Consider the following 19053-nt stretch of genomic DNA (forward strand, 5'->3'; position numbering starts at 1 on the left):
GAAAAGAGACGACTAAGGGGATATATGATAGAGGGCTATAAAATCATGATTGGTGTGAAGAAAGTAAATAAGGAAGTGTTGTTTACTCTCTCATAACACAAACTAGGGGGCACCAAATGAAATTAATAGGCAGCAGATTTCAAACAAACAAAAGGAAGTATTTCTTCACACAACGCACAGTCAGTCTGTGGAACTCTTTGCCAGAGGATGTTGTGAAGGCCAAGACTAACAGGGTTCAAAAAAGTACTAGATAAGTTCATGGAGGATTGGCCCATCAATTGCTATTAACCAGGATGGGCAGGGATGGTGTCCCTAGCCTCTGTTTGCCAGAAGCTGGGAATGGGCAACAGGGGATGGATCACTTGATGATTCCCTGTTCTGTTCATTCCCTCTGGGGCACCTGGCATTGGCGACTGTCAGAAGACAGGACTCTGGGCTAGCTGGACCTTTGGTCTGACCCAGTATGGCCGTTCTTATGTTCATCTATCACTGTATCAAGACACATGGCTGGGCTTTGAATTTAGAAATGCAAGTTGTACATGAAGAAAAAACTGCTAGTGAGAGGCACTGGTTTATGTTAAATTTAATAAAAGCCCCAGTTATTGCTTATGTTTAAATTTCTTGTGTTTTGATCTCTGTCCCTCCGAGTCACTTTTTTTCTTGTTCCGGTTCTTATTTTTCACATTGTGAGTTTCATAGTATCGGACCCCAACTTTCTTGGTGTGCTGCTGCCTCTCAGCTCTTCTCCTCTGCAAAGAGATGCAGTCACACATAGTAAAACCAACACATTCGGCAGAGCTTATTTTGTTTGGCTTTTATCACATTCTTCACTTTGAAATTAAATGATCAGAAATAAATTCTTCACTATGAGCTTTAAATGGCACGAATAAGATTTCGCATATAGATTTTTTCTTGTACAGATCTCAAAGTGCATGACAGAGATAGGTAAATGAGCCTGCACCAGAACACCTGGCTGCCAGTTTCATGCCCTATCAACTGAAGCAGGTTGCCTCTCATGGCAAGGCCCTGAAGGGAGATTTGCTATATTAGTCATATCATATTGAAGTGACTGTTTGAGGCCTAGAATTGCATTCATGGGGTTGATTCACGTATTACACCAGGATGATCCTTTCAGACTTTACTGCAGCACCCAGGAATCAACAGCACTAGACGTTTTAGTTGTGAAGGTGGGGGCTGACCACACAATGGAGCATTCATTGACTCTTGCTTCCTTGGGGCCTAATTCTGCCCTCAACTCCCAGCGCACCGACCCCTGTTCTGTCATCAGTGTGTTTCACACACAAAGCAGACAGAACATCCAGAGGAGAATTTTCCCTTTCAACTCCCTCCCTCTCACCGATGTATGCAGACTCCTCATCCATGCCCAGGAGGCCTGGTCACCTGTGAGCACATCACGACTGTTACTGTTGGCCAGACGGAAGGCCATGTAGATCGACTGCTCTGTCAGTGCCAAGCAGAGGCACTGTGCATCACCCACCACCTCCCAAGACCATCCCCAAAGCTTTGACATGCAAGAAGCTGAGGTATCTGAAAGGAGGCAAAGCTTCCATTCCCTGCCCTCTGCAGCTGGGATTATAGGTGGTAACACTTACTTCTTTGGATGTAAGCTTCTTGCATGGCTTTTTACCCTGAAGGGCATCCTCCTCCTCGTCCTCTTGTGCTTTCCTTTTCTTTCCCTTTTTGGTGCACCCTAAGAGCAGTATTTTAAACAGTCAGAGACACCTTCCAGCACCGATCTCTGTTTGCATAGGTTGAGGCAGCTGGCTCCATGCCAATCCTGCGTTTCAGCACATGGAACAATGCCAGAGTTGCACCAGCCACATTTGTAATACATGTGGCCTGTTTTGTCAGAGAACTATTTGACATTTGATATAAAAGCTGCTATTAAGGGCAGATTTTCGAAGCGCTGTGCAAGATTCTATCTAATGGGACAACTCCACTGCACACCCATTGTGTCAGAGTCAAATCCCCATCTGCTGATTTCAAACCTTGACTCCCAAATCAAGCCCTCTCAGTGGTACCTGCAAGGGAAACAAGATCTTGGAAGCCATCAGATCAAGCCTCACCATGTTTCCCTGGGAAGGGAAACTGCTGGGCCAGGACTATTGCCAAGTACAGGGAGTGCTACGCGAGCTGTCCATCAACCTCATCCACGCCTGAAACATACCAGGACTCTTACACCACCCCTTGGCCCTCATTCGCACACCCAGAGGGGGCAGAACACATCACAATCTGGACAAACAGGCGACAGCTCTGAAACAAGAACAACCTGCAGCTTTGCAGGGAGCCCTCAAGTCGGATTAGCTCATCAGCAAGTTTTAAATAGTTTTAGGGAAAGAAGAAACTGGCCCCAGAGACTAGCAGTAAATGGCCCCATTTCTCAGGGTTTCTGCGCTAAGACCTGGGGCATACCTAGACCGTTTCATGTTACCTCTGGCCTCTGGTTCTTTGGTTTCTTCAGACTTCTGCTCCGATGTTGTGAATACCTTTTCACTGAGCCCTCTGGGGATTCTACAACAGATAAAGCAGAGACACATTCTCATGGGATTGTGCTAGCCCTAAATAGCACCATGATACCACCTTTTCTATAGGTGCATCTAAACAAACAGTGCCCATGGTGCTCAGCAAAAAGCCACTTCTAAAACCAGAGTCGTCTTAACAATTCAAATAAGTCTGCAAGATACCCGAAACGTGCACACGGTCATATGGCTTTGCTGGGGGCTCTCCTCTACCCTCTGGCTAAGACCTAGAAAGTCCATTATTGCCAGATAATCTATCTTATCCAAACTCCTCTACATGCATGAAAATCGCGAAGACAGCAGCATGAGAGAGCAACAAAAATGATTAAAGGTCTAGAAAACATGACCTACGAGGAAATATTGAAAATATATCAGGTTTGTTCAGTCTGGAGAAGACTAAGGGGGACATAACAGTTTTCAAGTACATAAAATGTTGTTATAAAGAGGAGGGTGATAAATTGTTCTCCTTAACCACTGAGGCCAGGACAACAAATAACAGGCTTAAATAGCAGCAAGGGAAATTTAGGTTAGACTTTAGGAAAACCTTACTGTTGGGTAGTTAAGCACAGGAACAAATTACCTAGGGAGGTTGTGGAATCCCTGTCAGGTTTTTAAGAGCAGATTAGACAAACACCTGTAAAGGATGGTCTAGATAAGACTTAATCCTGCCTCAGTGCAGGGGACTGGACGAGACCTACTGAGGTCCCTTCCAGTCCTACATTTCTATGATACTATGAAGGGTATTAGCAGCTCTGGGAACTGTGTTAACTCCCCCATAGATCCTAGTAGCCGAAACATCAGCAAAGCCATAAGCTTCAGCCACGTTCAGGAAATAGATGCTCAAATAATCTTGTCTCCATGGCCGGTCTCCTTGCAAGGAGAGTGAAAAAGTCATTCATAATACCAGGGAGGGCGTGGCATGGACCAGAGGTGGTTTCTACTGCCCCAGGAAAAACCAGTTAATCCCAGTTCAAGGCATTTTCTGGTTTAAAAACGGTTTTGTTACTGCACACTGGATTACACTTCGTTTTAGTTACACACTGAAATAGTGATTACATAAGGCAGCAGATTCAGAGATTTATTTAGGATTTACAAATAAAGAGTAAAACTGCAGTGGGTGTAACACTAATAGATGTAATATAATACTAAACATCAGAATGGCTGTGCCGTTTGGGTCAGTAGTTTCCTCAAGGAAAATGTCACAACTTATTTCAGTTTTCAATATTATATGCATTGCAAAACTATTATCAAGTTGCTAAATATTTTTCAGTAATTTTCATGAGAAGATTTTATTTTTTTACCAGTTTCCCGGTTTTAACTGGGTTGAAACCAGAGCAGAGCTGTCCGTCCTAAACCAGTTTTTCTGGAAAACTGCCAACCCTGCCTAGTCCCCATCCCCTTTATCCTGCACAAAGTTGGTGGGAGATCTCCAACTATCCATGCAAACCCAGTTATGCCCAAACTGGGCCAGCAGTATCCACCAGACAGGTCTCAGGGATGCATGCATGTCCACAACCGCTGGCCTCTCTACGTCAAAGATCAAGCATGATCTCAGAGTAACTGGTTCTAGCTTAGCTATGTGGTATAGTTCAGTGATTCTAAGGGCCTTTGACTAAGGACACCAAAATGAGGCAAACTATGGCTTTTCCACCGGCTCATTTCCCTCCCGAGAGCTGAAGACGTGAGCATGGAGCAAAGTAAATCAGCCCAGGCTGGCAAAAACAGAATACTAGCTCACTCATGACAGCAAAAGAAGCTGTTTTCCCATAAAGGTCAGAGCATTAGATGTTTTTAAGATGATAAATAAGCCTCATTTGAAGTTCAGCTAAGTAAATGTTTGGTTTTGAGAGAAGATTATTCAATTAAGGTGGATATATTGGCCCAGAATAGAAATCCTAACACACACGGAAGCAGTTGAATGAAATGTGACTCAGTGAACCCAGTAACAGGACTTAATTCAGCCCGGTCTTTTCTCCTGTGCAATTCTTTACTCTCAAAACTGAACAAAATCCAGTACCTTATTGCTGAGAATCTCTTGGCTTTGGCTTTGTCCAGGAATTTTTTGTATTTTGCAATCTTTTCCTCCAAAACCTTAATAACCGCCTTGGAGCCCTCCCTGGCAGCTTCTCTATGGGAGTTGGAGTCATCCTCAGCTAAGTTTTGCTGCTGTTCTTCCTCTTCCTCCTCCTCCTCCTCTCCTCCAGAAGGATCGCTGTCCATCTTGTCAATATCTGACATAGCTACAGGAACCAGGTCTTCTTCCAAGAAATGAGTTGCCACATTAATCTTCCCAAAGTTCTGCCGGACGTGAGACATGAGTTGCTTCATTTCTGCGTTCGCTTTGTTCTCCCCTTCCTCTACCAACTCTGTGTTTGAAGCTACAGCCTCTGAGCTCTGCTCATCACTGTCAGCTTGGCTTGGCACTGCAGCTACTTCTAAAGAAGATGAGGGCTATAAACAAGAGAAAGAAAGGTGAGACTTGCACCCCAGGCATTTCACCTACAGGCAAGATCTTAAACAGCCATTACCTCATTACATTCAAATGCACTTTGACCACCAACAATCTGTACCAAATCAGCCATGTGACCTTTTGTACAGCCATAATCTCAGGTAGGGTAGGAAGAAGTTGAGACAGTAAATTGACTCAGAAACAATTAGTGTCTTCAAATAATTTGCCTTCAGTTACTGCATCCTACAGAATGGACCCTCTATCCCTTACGTATCACAGCAATTCACATTCACTTACATTTCTCAAAAAACAAGTAATCCTGAAACAGTGCACATAATTCCAGAAACTCCATCAAGGGTCACAGGGCTATCAACTGGGACTGGCCATAATGCAATCCCTTAAAAAACAAATTAGTGGTAAAAATATCCACAGTTGCTACTGAGTGGCAAAAGCTGGGAACAATCCAAGAGTCACTGCAATTCAGGAACTACCGAATAAGTAATTCATGTGCTACACATCAGATAAGAGTTCAAAGCACCATTTGAAACAAAGTGAACTTTCAAAGTTAAGTGGGTTTCCCAGGAAACCTCTAAGGGGAGGCGTATGCACATGTAACCCCTTTGGTTAGGCAAGAAATCAGCCATTTGAAGCTTTGCCCCAAAAAGGAGCCCATTGTCTGTGAATTACTTATTCACAGATCTAAGTCTCAAACTGTATAGAGGTGTGTCTCATAGACCCATGGGGATGCCTGTTCTAAGCTAACACCTGTTATGAACGTGTGACCCCAGAAAAACCCCTGTGTGGGGTTTGAAGGACTGATCACCTGCCAGAGCCCTTGCTGGAGTTGGCGTGATCTCTGGTAAGCGTATTAGCACGCATGTAGGTTCTTTTATTGTTTTTTATGTGTTTTCTCTTTCATCTTAAGAATAAGTGTGCTTGCTTAGAAAGAGCTGTGTGGTAACTTAACTATGGGCAATTATGCTGTTTATAGCCTCTGAGGAAAAAAGCAGAGCAGGCCTGCTTAGACGCGGGGAATTGACAGGGCAGGTAGGGAACAGTACAGCCTGGAAATACCTTGGTCAGAAGGGAGAGAGACAGGTCTCCAGCTAAGAGAGGTGATGGCCAGGGCCTAAGGGCGGATGCTCTTGGTGGACCACAGAGAGGGGCCACTGTCCTGAATGGTTACACTTACTGCAAAACAAACGCTAATCCTGTGCACAACTTTCCAATCATCTCTTTGGAAAAGAGAATTTATTTGCCACCCAAATTAACCACCAGTTAATATTGTGAAAGTTGCTGAAATGTCTGCACGTTAGCCAATACAAACCAACTAAAATAACCAGTCAGGACATTGCTACATTCCTGCTGTGTGTTCTTTCTGTTTAATGAATTCAAATGAGCATTACCTGAAACACTGAGGGAAAGCCACCCTCAGCTATGCTAGTGAAGCTGCTAAGAAATGGTGTGCAAATGGGAAATGGGTTACCACGTCTGCAGGAATGGAAGTAAGTGTTCTCACCTGAGGGCCTGGCTCTGCATTCGGTGGTTTAACGAAGAATGGTATACGGCCCCTCTGCCAGTCATTGAGGACCATTTTGCTCACAGTCTGCATGTCAGGTTCTCCACCCTGGAATAGACAGTAATGATTTGTGTCTGAACTCACAAGGGCAAATGTACCCATCACCTCACCTCAAAGGAGCTTGGAGAGTTGAATTCCCTATGTATAATGTGGGACTTTACTCAAACACTCCCCACTCACCCAAGGTTACACAGAGCTGTGAAAATGCAGACTGTGTTTTAATCTGGCTCACCTTTAACAGTTTTCCAGTCCGGAAGGCTAGCTTCTCAAGGAAATCCTCTGCACTTTTCCAGGTATCAATTTTGTACGTCTTGCTGATGTACTCTGGCTTCGCTCTTTCGAGCACTGCACTGATATGGTCTTCAGGGCTCTTTATTTTTTCAACTTGAACCTAAAAACGAGGGGGAAAGAGAGCCAGCACCTGTGAGCATCACCATGGGTCAGACAAAATTCAAAGGCTCAGATGCTCTGGGCAAGCACAGCTGCAACTGATTTCAGCCTCAACAATTCCTCTCTAACTTCCTCCTCCCAACCACAATGGAAACTCTTCTAGCTTGATTGTAAAGGGAAAGGCAGCACTTTGTTATGCTCTAATACTGCAGAAATTCTACAGAGTCCCAAGCAATGCGGAGATTTTAATGAAGGGTCAAACATCACCCTCCTCACCCCACCCCGCCCGCCCCAAGACACCCTGGTTCACTTTAAATGTGTAAAACTTCCCTTTACTCTGTACGTTAACTAAGATATCATATGTGTGCACACTGCTTCGGCTCCTGGAACGCTACCCCATCCTATGGTCAGACCAAACGGCATGATTACTGCCCTCAGCCTCATCCCCATTCTGAAGTTTGTCATATGTACAGATCACAAGTTGTCCCTGGGGTGAGGGACGTCAGTATTAAAATCTCTTCAAACCAAGTGCATCAACTGTAGAAAAACGGGCCTTTCCAGCATTCTCAGCAGATACTCACCACTCCCTTCAGCACAATGTCAGTTTCTGTATCCTCCGATGGATAAACCACACCTGGGCAGTCAATGAGAAAGATCCGCCGCATCAAGGTGATGTACTGCCAGACCTGCAAGAGACCAACAGTCCTCCTGCTTTACCCTTCTTCACAAGCAGCCTTGGATTCTGCATTTTAAAGGTATGAAGCTACCCTTAAAACAGGCACTGCAATTTATGAACCTGAGGGACTAAGAGACCCAGAGCTAAGGACAGTGACCAGCCACTGCCCAGCCCCAGGAAGCTGAGCACTAGGTGGGATTCAGAGGCTAGATCCCATCACAAGACTGGTGTCCATCCAGACAGCAGGACTGGACCAGGTGGTGACACTATGTCCATGTATTTTTGCATAAATTCAAGCCCATGGTTTGCCCCAGGGATTACATTTATATTCTGTGTCTAGGAACTCTTACCTGCCCAAAGGCCAAGGTTCTTTCATGGCCTACCTACCTTTGTTTCACCGGCAATGGGGGCCACGTTGCAGACCTTCTTGGATCGTAACGTATTAATCACTGAGCTCTTGCCAACGTTTGGATAGCCAATGAAGCCCACGCTGATCTGTTTCTTGTCTGTGTGCAACTGTTAAGAAATTACACACATTTATGAATGCCTTGTAGAGAAATGCACAGTTGCTATTAAAATTCCAAAATGTGAATTCTCAGCAATTCCTCTCCTCTTAGAGAAATGGAGCGCAAATACAGTCCCAACGCAAACCTGATCACAAGAAACAGGGTCCCTCTAATACAGGGATCTCAAACTCAAACCACCACAAGGGCCACATGAGTACATTGGCCCAAGGGCCGCATCACAAACCTTTTCATACGATACAAAAGTATAGTCAAAAATGAAAAAAATGAAGAGTAATACAGTATGCTATTAAAAGTCAATGTATTAACTTTTTTAAAACTGTAATGCGAAAAGTCAGTGCTAATTTTGACGACATTTCATTTTTGGCCACTTAGCTGACAGCGTTTTGCATCAACCAGAGCATCAATATTAGGTTTGATACCCTGAGAGGAAACCAATCTCAGTGTTGCTTGCAAATCGTACCACATTCCATACAAAAAACGACACTAAGAGAATGTTAAGACTGCACAGTTAAGCACACGTGCCAAAATCAGGGTTGCACACACAACTTTTTCTCCGCCCCTTTGAGACTATATGTTATCACGTAATCTTTTAATTACAAGGTCACATACTGTTTCTCATATAATATATACACCTCTACTCCGATATAACGCGACCCGATATAACACGAATTCGGATATAACACAGCAGCGCTCCGGGGGGGCGGGGCTGCGCATTCTGGCGGATCAAAGCAAGTTCAATATAACGCAGTTTCACCTATAATGCGGTAAGATTTTTTGGCTCCCGAGGACAGCGTTATATCGGGGTAGAGGTGTACCTTTTTTCTACACCCTTAAATTGTATAGATTCTTACAGTGATTTTTCTACTGACTTTTATTGCGTTGTGGCCCAATATATGCTTACTAGCAAAGGACTTGCCACTTAGCCACTCAAGTTTATGGTACGTATGAGTGAGGGTGGGCAAATGTGTGTTGTGATGGGAAGCTGTGTTGATTTGTGCCTGCAAAGCCCCCATTCCACCCCTTCCATGAGGCTCCGCCCCTGCCCCACCTCTTCCCCGCCCCCATTCCAACTCCTTCCCCAAAGCCCCCGCCCCAACTCCGCGCCTTCCCTGCCCCTATTCCAACCCCTTAACCAAATCCCTGCCCTGGCCCTGCCTCTTCCCCTGAGCGCACCGCATCCCCGCTCCTCACCCCTACCTCCTGGAAAGTCCTAAGTGCCGCCAAACAGCTGTTTGGCAGCGGGAAGTGCTGGGAGGAGCGGGCACGCGGCATGCTCGGGGGCAGGGGGAGCTTGGCAGGCTGCAGGAAATAACTCTGCGGGCCGCATCACGTGTTTGAGTCCCCTGCTCTAATAAGAGAAATTTATTACAGCTAACAGGCCTTCAAAGAGCTGATTTCAAGTGCTGAAGGAAATATTCCATAACCTTTGTTTGAAGAGTCAGAAATGAGTCACTTGTGTTTTCAGCTGCTATGAAATTACTCATCGATGTCTTAAGTTAAAAAGCACTTGGGTTGAGAAACACAAATATAAATAGGAATCTGTCGACAAGATAAAGACACAGATGTGGGACTCGAGAGGAAAGCAGTCCTCTACAAAGGAAACTATTCTGTTGACTTGTCTCTCTCAAGAAGATGAATACTTCAAAGAGGCATCATCTGCATGGGATAGTACCAATTTGCAGGGCATAAATGAGCCGCACAAGTACATTCTTCCCCTCTACATGCTCATGTGTTCCTAGGTAGTATTAATGGAAGTTTCCTGGGTGCCTAGAGACGACACCCCCTGGCCAGTATGTATCTGGGTCAGACTGTGCTGGTCAGACTGGGTTTTGAGCCTGCCTGAGTTGTGTTGCACATTTCTCAATAACTCCCAATAAACAGGGAACATGTTCCAATCACTCCCCAAAGAAGGGCTCTTCACAGGTGGAGTCAGCCACTGATATGGATAGCCCAGCGTCTAGGCTGCTGCAGAAAGACATTTTCCACCTTGAAGCCCAGCAACTAAGAGAAAAAAAAAACTAAAAACCTGTTATGTACCTTTCCGAACTGCCGTAACAGCTGTATGAAGGCTCCTTTGCCAAAGGGATTTGTGAGACTGGCGTGGAAAGCAAGTGTCGGATAATCCTGGGAGAGGACTGCAACCCAGCGTTTCTAGAGAGAAAGCACACTGCTGAGCGAGGCGGTTCATGCTACAGACCCAGAAAAACAAGTGCAGCGACTTAGCCTGATCACAGGACTGGGTTTCAAACAACTGATTTGCTAAGGAAACTGCAAATTCAAAGATCTTTCAATTGTTTCTCAAACCCTACAGTAAATGCTGTGTCTTCCATTTTATACATGCAAGACAATTCTCCAAAAATGTTTCATTGCTAGCTAAACCCAATTAGCTGAACAATATAAAACAGGCTAGCTCTTAAGAGGACTAACACTTAGCATACTCGCAAGAAAAAAGCTGAACTGTTACAACCAGCCAGAGGAAGTAAAGAGTTTGTGGCTGGTGACTGTTGATCAGCTAAGCAAAACTTGGAGGCATTTGCAGTGTAACTGCTACTCTGATGGCAGGAAATCCTAGAGGAGCTCCCACTGATCAGTTACATTGTGCCCTGTAGCATGAGGACTGACACTTGCACCAGAGCATAGGCTACAATACCGCCAAAGAAAACCCAAAGCACTGCAGGAAGGACAGTACTTACGGTGGCCCAAGTAGGGACAAGGTCACATTTGTTCAGGACGAAAATGAGATGTTTCCACGGTTTCTCCTTTTTGAGGTAAGATTCGACATGTGGGGAACGAGTCCCGACAGGATCTCTAGCATCAAGAACTTGCACAATAACATCAGACGAATCAATCACCTGAAAATCCATGGAGAGAGAGGAGTTTGGACCCTCAGGCTGAAAGCTAATGCAGCACTTTTAAGGGGAAATGGGCAAGCTAAAAACACTTATATTTTCCCCCGCTCCATGTGCAACTCGCACTATCCCTTCGGTTAGTCAAACCGACTAACATCCAAGGGGTTTACTTTTCCCACTGAAGCCGTGGCGGACAGTGAAGTTACTCTGTGTATATAGACTGTCACTGGCTTCCTGTGTGCAAGGATGATGCTGTGACAGTTTGGTTGCGAACACTCCAGGGAAAGGCTCTAATTAATCACCTTAATAGACAGAATTAAAATGACTCTGCATAAACTAGTAGAGAGTCACTTTGATTTTGTAAAACTCTACACCTAAATGTGTACGCCACCTGATCGTGTTCCTTTACTGGCACTGTTTCCAGCAATCAAGTTGAAGAGCAATCGTTTCACAGCAATCGTTTCACAGCAAAAACAACTAGGAGTCCTTGTGGCACCTTCGAGACTAACAACTTTATTTGGGCATAAGCTTTTATGGGCTAGAACTCACTTCATCAGATGCATGAAGCGAAAAATACAGGAGCAGGTATAAATACATGAACGGATGGGGGTTGCTTTACCAAGTGTGAGGTCAGTCTAATGAGATACATCAATTAACAGCAGGATACCAAGGGAGGAAAAATAACTTTTGAAGTGGTAAGAGAGTGGCCCATTACAGACAGTTGACAAGAAGGTGAGAGTAACAATAGGGAGGCACTAGTAAAACCTTGAATGGAGTATAAACGCACTTCTAGCAGGCAAATTCCAAAATCACTACCACCATTTTATAGGTGATCGTGATGCAAAAAATGTTTCTTGAATCAATATTAACACGCAAGAAACAAGGGGGAACGTGCAGTCAGTCAGCTAACCGCCTGCAACAGGGAGCAGTCATTATATGGCTTGATTCAGGGCCAAGTGAATTTGTTTCATATCTATTTCTTGCATTTTTGGCACCCACTTAATTGAAATCTGTTCAGGTTGCCTTATCGTTCTCAGCACTTTTACAAGGTCTCTAAGTGGAGAGGTGGCTGTACAGGTTATAAGCTGCATTCAGAAACTCAGAGCAAGAAGCAGACGAGCAACGTCATGTTAGTCTAGCAGTAACTAAGAGGATGCACATCTGGTCCTGTTACCGCTATAACCTTGGGTCTTTCCCATTCCTCTAGCAGTCGATGTGACTCAGAGAGAGCTGAAGGTCAGAGCCTTCCAGAGGAAACCCTGCCAAAATACCGGAATTTGATGTTTTAGCCTAAACAACCTTGACATCACTACAGATAAACCATTCAGATGAAGACCCGGGGAAGGTTTGTGCCTTAACCCTGACAGTCACCCACTAGGTTGTATGCTTATGAGATCTCTGTCCCCTTAAGGTAGGGGTTCAAGGTCAGTCTGAGTGAAGACTGTGGGAACCTCCATCCTTTTACACCTTTCTTCTCCCATGTTCCAATTGCTGTTGCACGGTGGTACCCAGACCTCGTGGTTAAGAGAGGTCAAGTTTCAAACTAGACTCTTGAACAGGCTGACGAGAGAGCAGGCAGGCAAGCAAAATACCTGCCACCCTTCCTTATAAGGGAAACCATCACCTATTGTATGGTTCCAGTGAGCTTTAACCATAGGAATGCTGGGGGATATGGATCAATGTTCATGTCACGCTCCCCATCAGTGCCCGGGCCGGGGAAGTTAATGATCCAACCTGCGGACCAAGTTTGGTGATAAATTCTAGTCACGTGCCACCTGAGGCATGTTGTACATATGCTAAGAAGAAGAAGAAGAAGGGAATGCTGCTACACCCACACTTGGTTTTTACAGTCCAGCTCCATCAACAAAGGGTCTTCACAGAGCCATCCCAATCACTGTTCTATGGAGTGACTAGTTTGTGCAGGCTGGTGTGCTGCTGCATTTGGCTGAGTGATCACCAATTTCAAATCACCTCCCATGAGCAAGTCGTGGGAATTCAAATGTATGAATCTCTCTCAACCTCTGCATGATTACACTTACTTTGTAAAGCTCACCCCAGATTCTTTTGGACTGTCCCTTCTTGTAGATCTCCTCTCGTGCTTCATCCCTAAGAAGTGGATTATCAAACACATGTCAGCAGCTGAAAGACCTGGAGGATGCATTCTCTGACGCCATCTGCACACACAGGAGATGAGGCCAAAGTGACAAATACTTGGGTTTTACAGTCCTTATCAGCCTAGGAATATGCAGAAGGAATACCCATAAAGCGGTTCCAACAAGATATACCTTTTCATGTGCCTGTATTTGTGCACCTACTGGGCTCCTGTTACTCTCAAGACACCCTTGGTACATATTCAGAGATATCATGCATCATGAATTACACTTGAAGGTACATGCACATGGAAGCAGCCACTAGGTTAACTATGCAGGCACACAGACGGCAAGAGAAAAAATCCAAGTCAAATATTGACCACGTTGGACACCTTAAATAGTCTAGCTCCCCTCAGCCTCTTATTTTCTCTAGGCCCCCCCAAAAGGTGTACAGTAGGAGTAGCACAGTGGACATTTTCAAGGGTAAAACTAAAACATGCGTTGCTCTTAGGGAGTTTAAACACTGACTGTAACTAACTCCGCCCAGCTTTTTACCTCACTCCAGTATCTTCCATCACCAGGTCTCGGTCCTTGCCCTGGTCATAGGTCCCTGCGGAGGCCTCAGCGTTCTCCAGAAGAGACTGCACATCACTCGCAGAAAGATTTGGTCTTTTCCTTTGCGATTTGGGGCCAAAGGTCGTTTCAAAAGTTTCTGTGTCAAGAATGTGGACTTTGGAATTCTGAGGGAAGATAGGTTGGTAAAAAGTAATAAAAACATGCTTTAACTTTACCATGGCTCAAAACATACAAAGAGCTGTCACAAGAAGAGTTGTATGCACTATCTGGATGAGTCAAGTTTTTTTTAACTCCCTTTGAGAAATACAAGAATAGTTGTTTAATAAAAAGGAAAGCAAACACAATTATGTTACACTTGCCAAAGAACTGTGTTTCATTTCTTTTATTATAAACTTAGTCAAATATAATTGAGACTACAATGATGAAAATTAAACTGTTATCTTTGATCAGTCCTTTGTTTTTCTAACAAGTGCACAAATCTCGCCAAATTCACAGATTTTGTCAAGAATAATCATGCTCAAATTCGTAGCTTTTATTTTAGACCAGCTACAAATGCCAACATTTTCTTTGAAATGAATCTACTTCATGGATAAAAAGAATCACTTATTTTTTACTGTGCATTTTAGTTTCAGATAACATTTCACTTAATTTAGGTAAAAATTTTATTAGTTGCACATGGGAAGTCTTCATATGAAAACATCTAGCAAGAGTCCAAAATAATAGCTTAGATAAGAGAAACTTGATCCTAACTAAAACTTGATGTGCCTGAAAGACGGTTGTATGCACAGGAATGTTTTACTCTAATTTGAGTTAGGATCTATCACGCAACAGGAGGCAAGCAGAGTGAGACCAGCATCCTCAAGAACTCATTGTCAGGCTGTCACTTGTGCCATCACAAGCACCGGAACCAGAGATTGTATGGGAACAAACTGCCACAGCCATCCTATCCTGGCACTTTAACACAAACTGCTTTAAGGCAAATTTCCTGCCAAAAGAGATTAATTCCCAATGGATAATACAGACCTTCTTATTGGTTACACGCAGCAAATACACTTGCTTTATTTCATTCATATTAATTTTATACATCTGCCCAATCCCTGGGAAATATTCCAGTGCAGTAACCCACTCAAAGTACTGCTAGCTCCAGTCTGAGTTCACAGTACATCAACTACGAACCACAGAGAATATTCAAGGGCAAACAAGCAGCCTGATGAAAACCCAGAGTCAGGCCTTCTCACTCAGAACACTGAACCATACTCTCACCAATCACCAGATCAAGAAGCCAAACGTTACAACCACCTTTGCCTGCTCATAAGCAGGATTCCAGAGCTACATTTAAACAGGATCATTTTAGAGGTACTGAAAAACGGAATACGGGGTATTGATTTACTCTCTATAGCTGACTGAACATGAGGCAATAACTATGCCTTAATTTCTATTTTGTACTAAGTGGAAAGTTCTTTGAACTTGTTTGATTTGTATGTCTGGTTAAAAGTCTTCTACTAATAGGAATGTTGCTAGTAACTACTCTGCAAGGCATGGGAAATGTGTCCTACCAAATATCAGGCTATTTCGCTGTTTCGTGAATAGTAGAAATGTCACAGCACAGACAGCTCTGACAAACAGATTTGTTAAAGGAATAAGATTTTGGAGCCACAATGCACAGGAGGGAGTGCTCACCCGGGGGATGTGTTACTTACAGGTCCATGGCAAGTTAAATAATTAACTCTGTACAACCTCAATAAAATCCAAGCCTTTAGAGACCAAGACCAATTAAGACACAGATTATCCTAAAGTAGGTGGCTAAGGACTTGTTCCCATCCAAGGACCCTGTTTACAGGTGAAGAACAAAGGAGTGGTCTAATATATCTAGGGGTGCAGAAAGATGCCCTGGCATCGTTCATCTGGGGAGACAAGCTTATGAAAGGAGGGTCTCAACCATCCTGGCTGAAAAGAGTTGTGATAAGGACTTGTGGTAACCAATACCTTATTAGACAAGAGTACATCTTGTTAGTGAAGTTTAGGCTCTAGAACATGTGTGATTATTTCATTTTATAATTAATCCTTTGTTTCCAATATTTCTGCTTGCTGTCCTTTGAATCTCTGTTCTGTTAAATAAACTTATATTTTGCTTTCTCTATAAAAAAAACTAAGAGCTGTGTGTTAAGCAGAGCTGTGATCCAGAGTGTAACTGGTAAGCTAGGGAATACTGTTCCTTTGGGAAAAGAGGATCTGGGAATTCTGTGAGTGTTCAGTAGATCCGGGGCTGGGAACTCCAGGGGGATGCCCAAAGGACTCATGAGGGGGAGTGTATCTATTGCTAACCTGCAAAGAGACGGCAAACCGTGCATAGGCTGAGAGAAAAGTGCTTGTGTTACCTGTGGCTGGTAGAGTCAGGGAGCTGACCCTGGCAAGCTCAGACAAGGCTCCCTCACGCTAAGAGCAGGTGGTAGTGAGGTGCCTCACAGGCCTGGGTATCCCTGGGAAGCGTCACACTCCCAGTTCAAAGTGTAGACATATCGGGAGTCAGCACCAACACTGTCTGCAGCACCCTGTTCTCTCCCACCCAAGTCCTCACAGGATGATACACTGCTTAGCTTATAAAACCGGGATAGCAAGCTGCTAGGAAACCTCAGATCACTCAGTGATTCCTTCAGGTTGACACAGTGCCACTAGCAGGCACCCAAGAGAGCTGCATCCATCCTTGCTCTGCCAGAGAAGAGACGGTGACATCGAATGAGGGAATTAAGTCTGCCCCTAGAGGACACCATACAGCTCTTCACCAAACTGAACAGATATAACATGACCACTCATAAATGACTCCAGAAAAGAAACCTAGGAACTAAGGCTCCTGCCCAGAACTTCCTAACAGGTCTTTCGTGTGAGGAAATAAGCGATACTCACATGAGGTCTAATTCGATCATGGAGAAGGGACATCGGCAGCTTGCTTTGCTTCATGACCACTTTGTACGGATCCTTCATAACAGTCTCCATTTCCTCTTGGAATTTCTGCAGAGACGACTGCTTGATCACACGAGTATTTCCTGGTATAGAAAAATAAACATTGCACCTTCACACGTCCCCACATTGGGCATCGGGCACACACAAACCCAGTGATGCGCTAGAGCTCTGTCTGGAGCTGAAAATACCAGGGGGAAAAATAGATGGTTTCACTGGATAGAGGCACAGTCAAACTTAACCCTTGACTTGCCCACTCCATTCTTTCCTTCCCACCACTTAGAGAGACTTTTAAAAAAGCATCCCCTAGCAACAACAACACCCAGTTGTTTATTGGGCAAATGAATGGTACAAAGAGACGGATTCTCATTCATATGCCTACAGCTCACCTCTTCCTCTGCAGCATCTGGTGCTGGCCACTACTGGAGACAGGACACTTGGCTAAACGGACCTCAAGTCTGATCCAGTCTGGCAATTCCTACAACCCTTACAATCCTGCCCTGGTCACAAGCCCACCATTACAGATTGGTTTCAACCATCCATTTAGAGCTGTTGCAGCCCTCCTGCTTAAAAGGGTGCTGCTGTGCAGTTGTGTTTCTGTATTAGTATTAGGGAGGCTTTAAATTAATGTGCGGAGAAGAGGGAAAGGGGCAAACTTTGCATCATGCCAATTGTAACGGTGTCTATTTGGGCAATCTTCTTAAACAATAAGACTCAATTGAAAACTCCCTGCTTCAGGGGGCTTCCCTGATCAGAGTCTAAAATGTAAGGGAGATGGTATTCACGAGTTTCAAATATGTTTTGATATTCTATATTCCAATTGAGTGTATGTGTCCCTTCAGCAATATATGGAGCCAGGACCACACAAGCATTCCCAGGGCTCTAAAGGCATCATTGCGTTATGTTGCCTCAGGACAGCAGGGAATCCCAATAGGCAGATGGAATGCTGCACTCTTACAGTGTATGCACAGTGGCCACACACACAAGAGGAGAGAACCTATGGGAAAATGGGACATCAAAACAAATCCAGTGCCACTGGGGTTGCTCTTGGCATGACAGTTCAGTGCAAGGACCAAGGCACAGATTTATAAAGGAATTCAGGTACCTCTGAAATCCCACCAGGCAGCTATCTGCATCTTCAGGCACCTAAATACCTTTAAAAATCCTGCCCATAGTATATAAATACTTACTACTGGCTTTTACTGTAGCTTTTCCATAAATATACATTAGAAGTCATAAAACATTAAAGGGACCAAAACCAAGATAGTGGCATGACGTGAACTTTCCTGCATCCCATTCCATCAGTATAGACAACTCAGGTTCTTAACCTTGGCGGGCAAATGTTGCAATGGACAACAGTCAAGGCTTTCCCTATGAGAAGCAAGAGCCTCTGTTCTTTCAGCGGTAAGGAATGTGCTTCCCGCATCAATGGGAAAAGCTAGTTTCTCTTTACACCATAACAGTGGCCAAGATGTGGAAAAGCAATCAGTGATTTTGGAGTCCCAATTTTATACACCTTCAAGGGGCCAGGTTTTCAGAAAAAGCTGCGAACCCACCCTCTGAAAACTAGGCATCTTTAAGGCATTTCAAGTTGGCCCCCCCAAAATCAATAATCACATTAGAAACGTTTGGCCAACGGATCTTGTGTTCCAGGGAACAGGGACATACTATGCACATCATCCCCTTAGAACATCTGAGTGACCATTATTTTAACCTTGCTGAGTCACGAGATAGAAACACTCACCAAACCATTTAATATTTGGTTCCACTCTTGCCACTGTGCCTGGTGCCACGGTGGACTGGTACTGCAGAGGCCTAATCACTTTACCACGATTGTTTCTACGAGAGAAAAATGAGAGCTTGTGTAAGTACATGAGCAGCAGAGACACACAGCAAGGGTCACAGTTCACTCTTTCCAAGACAATACAAAAACCATGTGGTTTGTCTGAATGAAAGGCCCTAAACAAACAAACACTATACACAAGGGCACTTTTACCAGCAACAGTACTGTTTGGAAGGGCAGAATAACTTGTATAGCTGAGACAACAGGAGGATTTAGGTCAGCCAGCATATCCTCACCCACACTGGAATTTGGCCAAGATGCCAGGGTTATTCTTGCAAACATACCACAGGGCCCTGTGTGACCAGGATCTCAGTCTGCCCTCCAAGTACTGACCAGGCCTAAACCTACTGAAGAAGGGATATGACCTCAGGCTTTAGGCAATCAGTTTTATTGCACGAGGCATATTTGGATGGAGCCGTTATGTTTGGCAGTATGTGCCAGTGCCAATAGAACGAGCGCACACACATTTGCTCCCTCAGTGAACCTTTCCTCCCACGTAAAGTTTATCACTATAGGTGAACAACTGGAAACTTTGTCCTCACCCACAACTATTTCACATTTGGGGACAATATATAC

General features: G+C 44.3%; 1 protein-coding gene across 1 annotated transcript in view; it reads right to left on the reverse strand.

Moving 5' to 3' along the window:
- Positions 1-444: 444 nt before the first annotated feature.
- Positions 445-19053, reverse strand: part of GNL2 (G protein nucleolar 2) — a 26112-nt gene continuing 7503 nt past the window's right edge. The window contains exons 2-15 of the mRNA XM_026657204.2: positions 18379-18473; positions 16581-16720; positions 13656-13840; positions 13050-13116; positions 10855-11013; positions 10199-10312; positions 8022-8150; positions 7540-7644; positions 6801-6959; positions 6509-6616; positions 4558-4991; positions 2453-2532; positions 1614-1711; positions 445-749 (exon numbers count right to left, since the gene is read on the reverse strand). Coding sequence (XP_026512989.1) covers positions 600-749; positions 1614-1711; positions 2453-2532; positions 4558-4991; positions 6509-6616; positions 6801-6959; positions 7540-7644; positions 8022-8150; positions 10199-10312; positions 10855-11013; positions 13050-13116; positions 13656-13840; positions 16581-16720; positions 18379-18473 — 2023 coding nt within the window. The 3' untranslated portion in view covers positions 445-599. The remainder of the gene's footprint in view (positions 750-1613; positions 1712-2452; positions 2533-4557; positions 4992-6508; positions 6617-6800; positions 6960-7539; positions 7645-8021; positions 8151-10198; positions 10313-10854; positions 11014-13049; positions 13117-13655; positions 13841-16580; positions 16721-18378; positions 18474-19053) is intronic.

Source organism: Terrapene carolina, unplaced genomic scaffold, assembly GCF_002925995.2.
Source record: "Terrapene carolina triunguis isolate 2854851 unplaced genomic scaffold, T_m_triunguis-2.0 Scaffold236, whole genome shotgun sequence".
Taxonomy (NCBI): domain Eukaryota; kingdom Metazoa; phylum Chordata; order Testudines; family Emydidae; genus Terrapene; species Terrapene triunguis.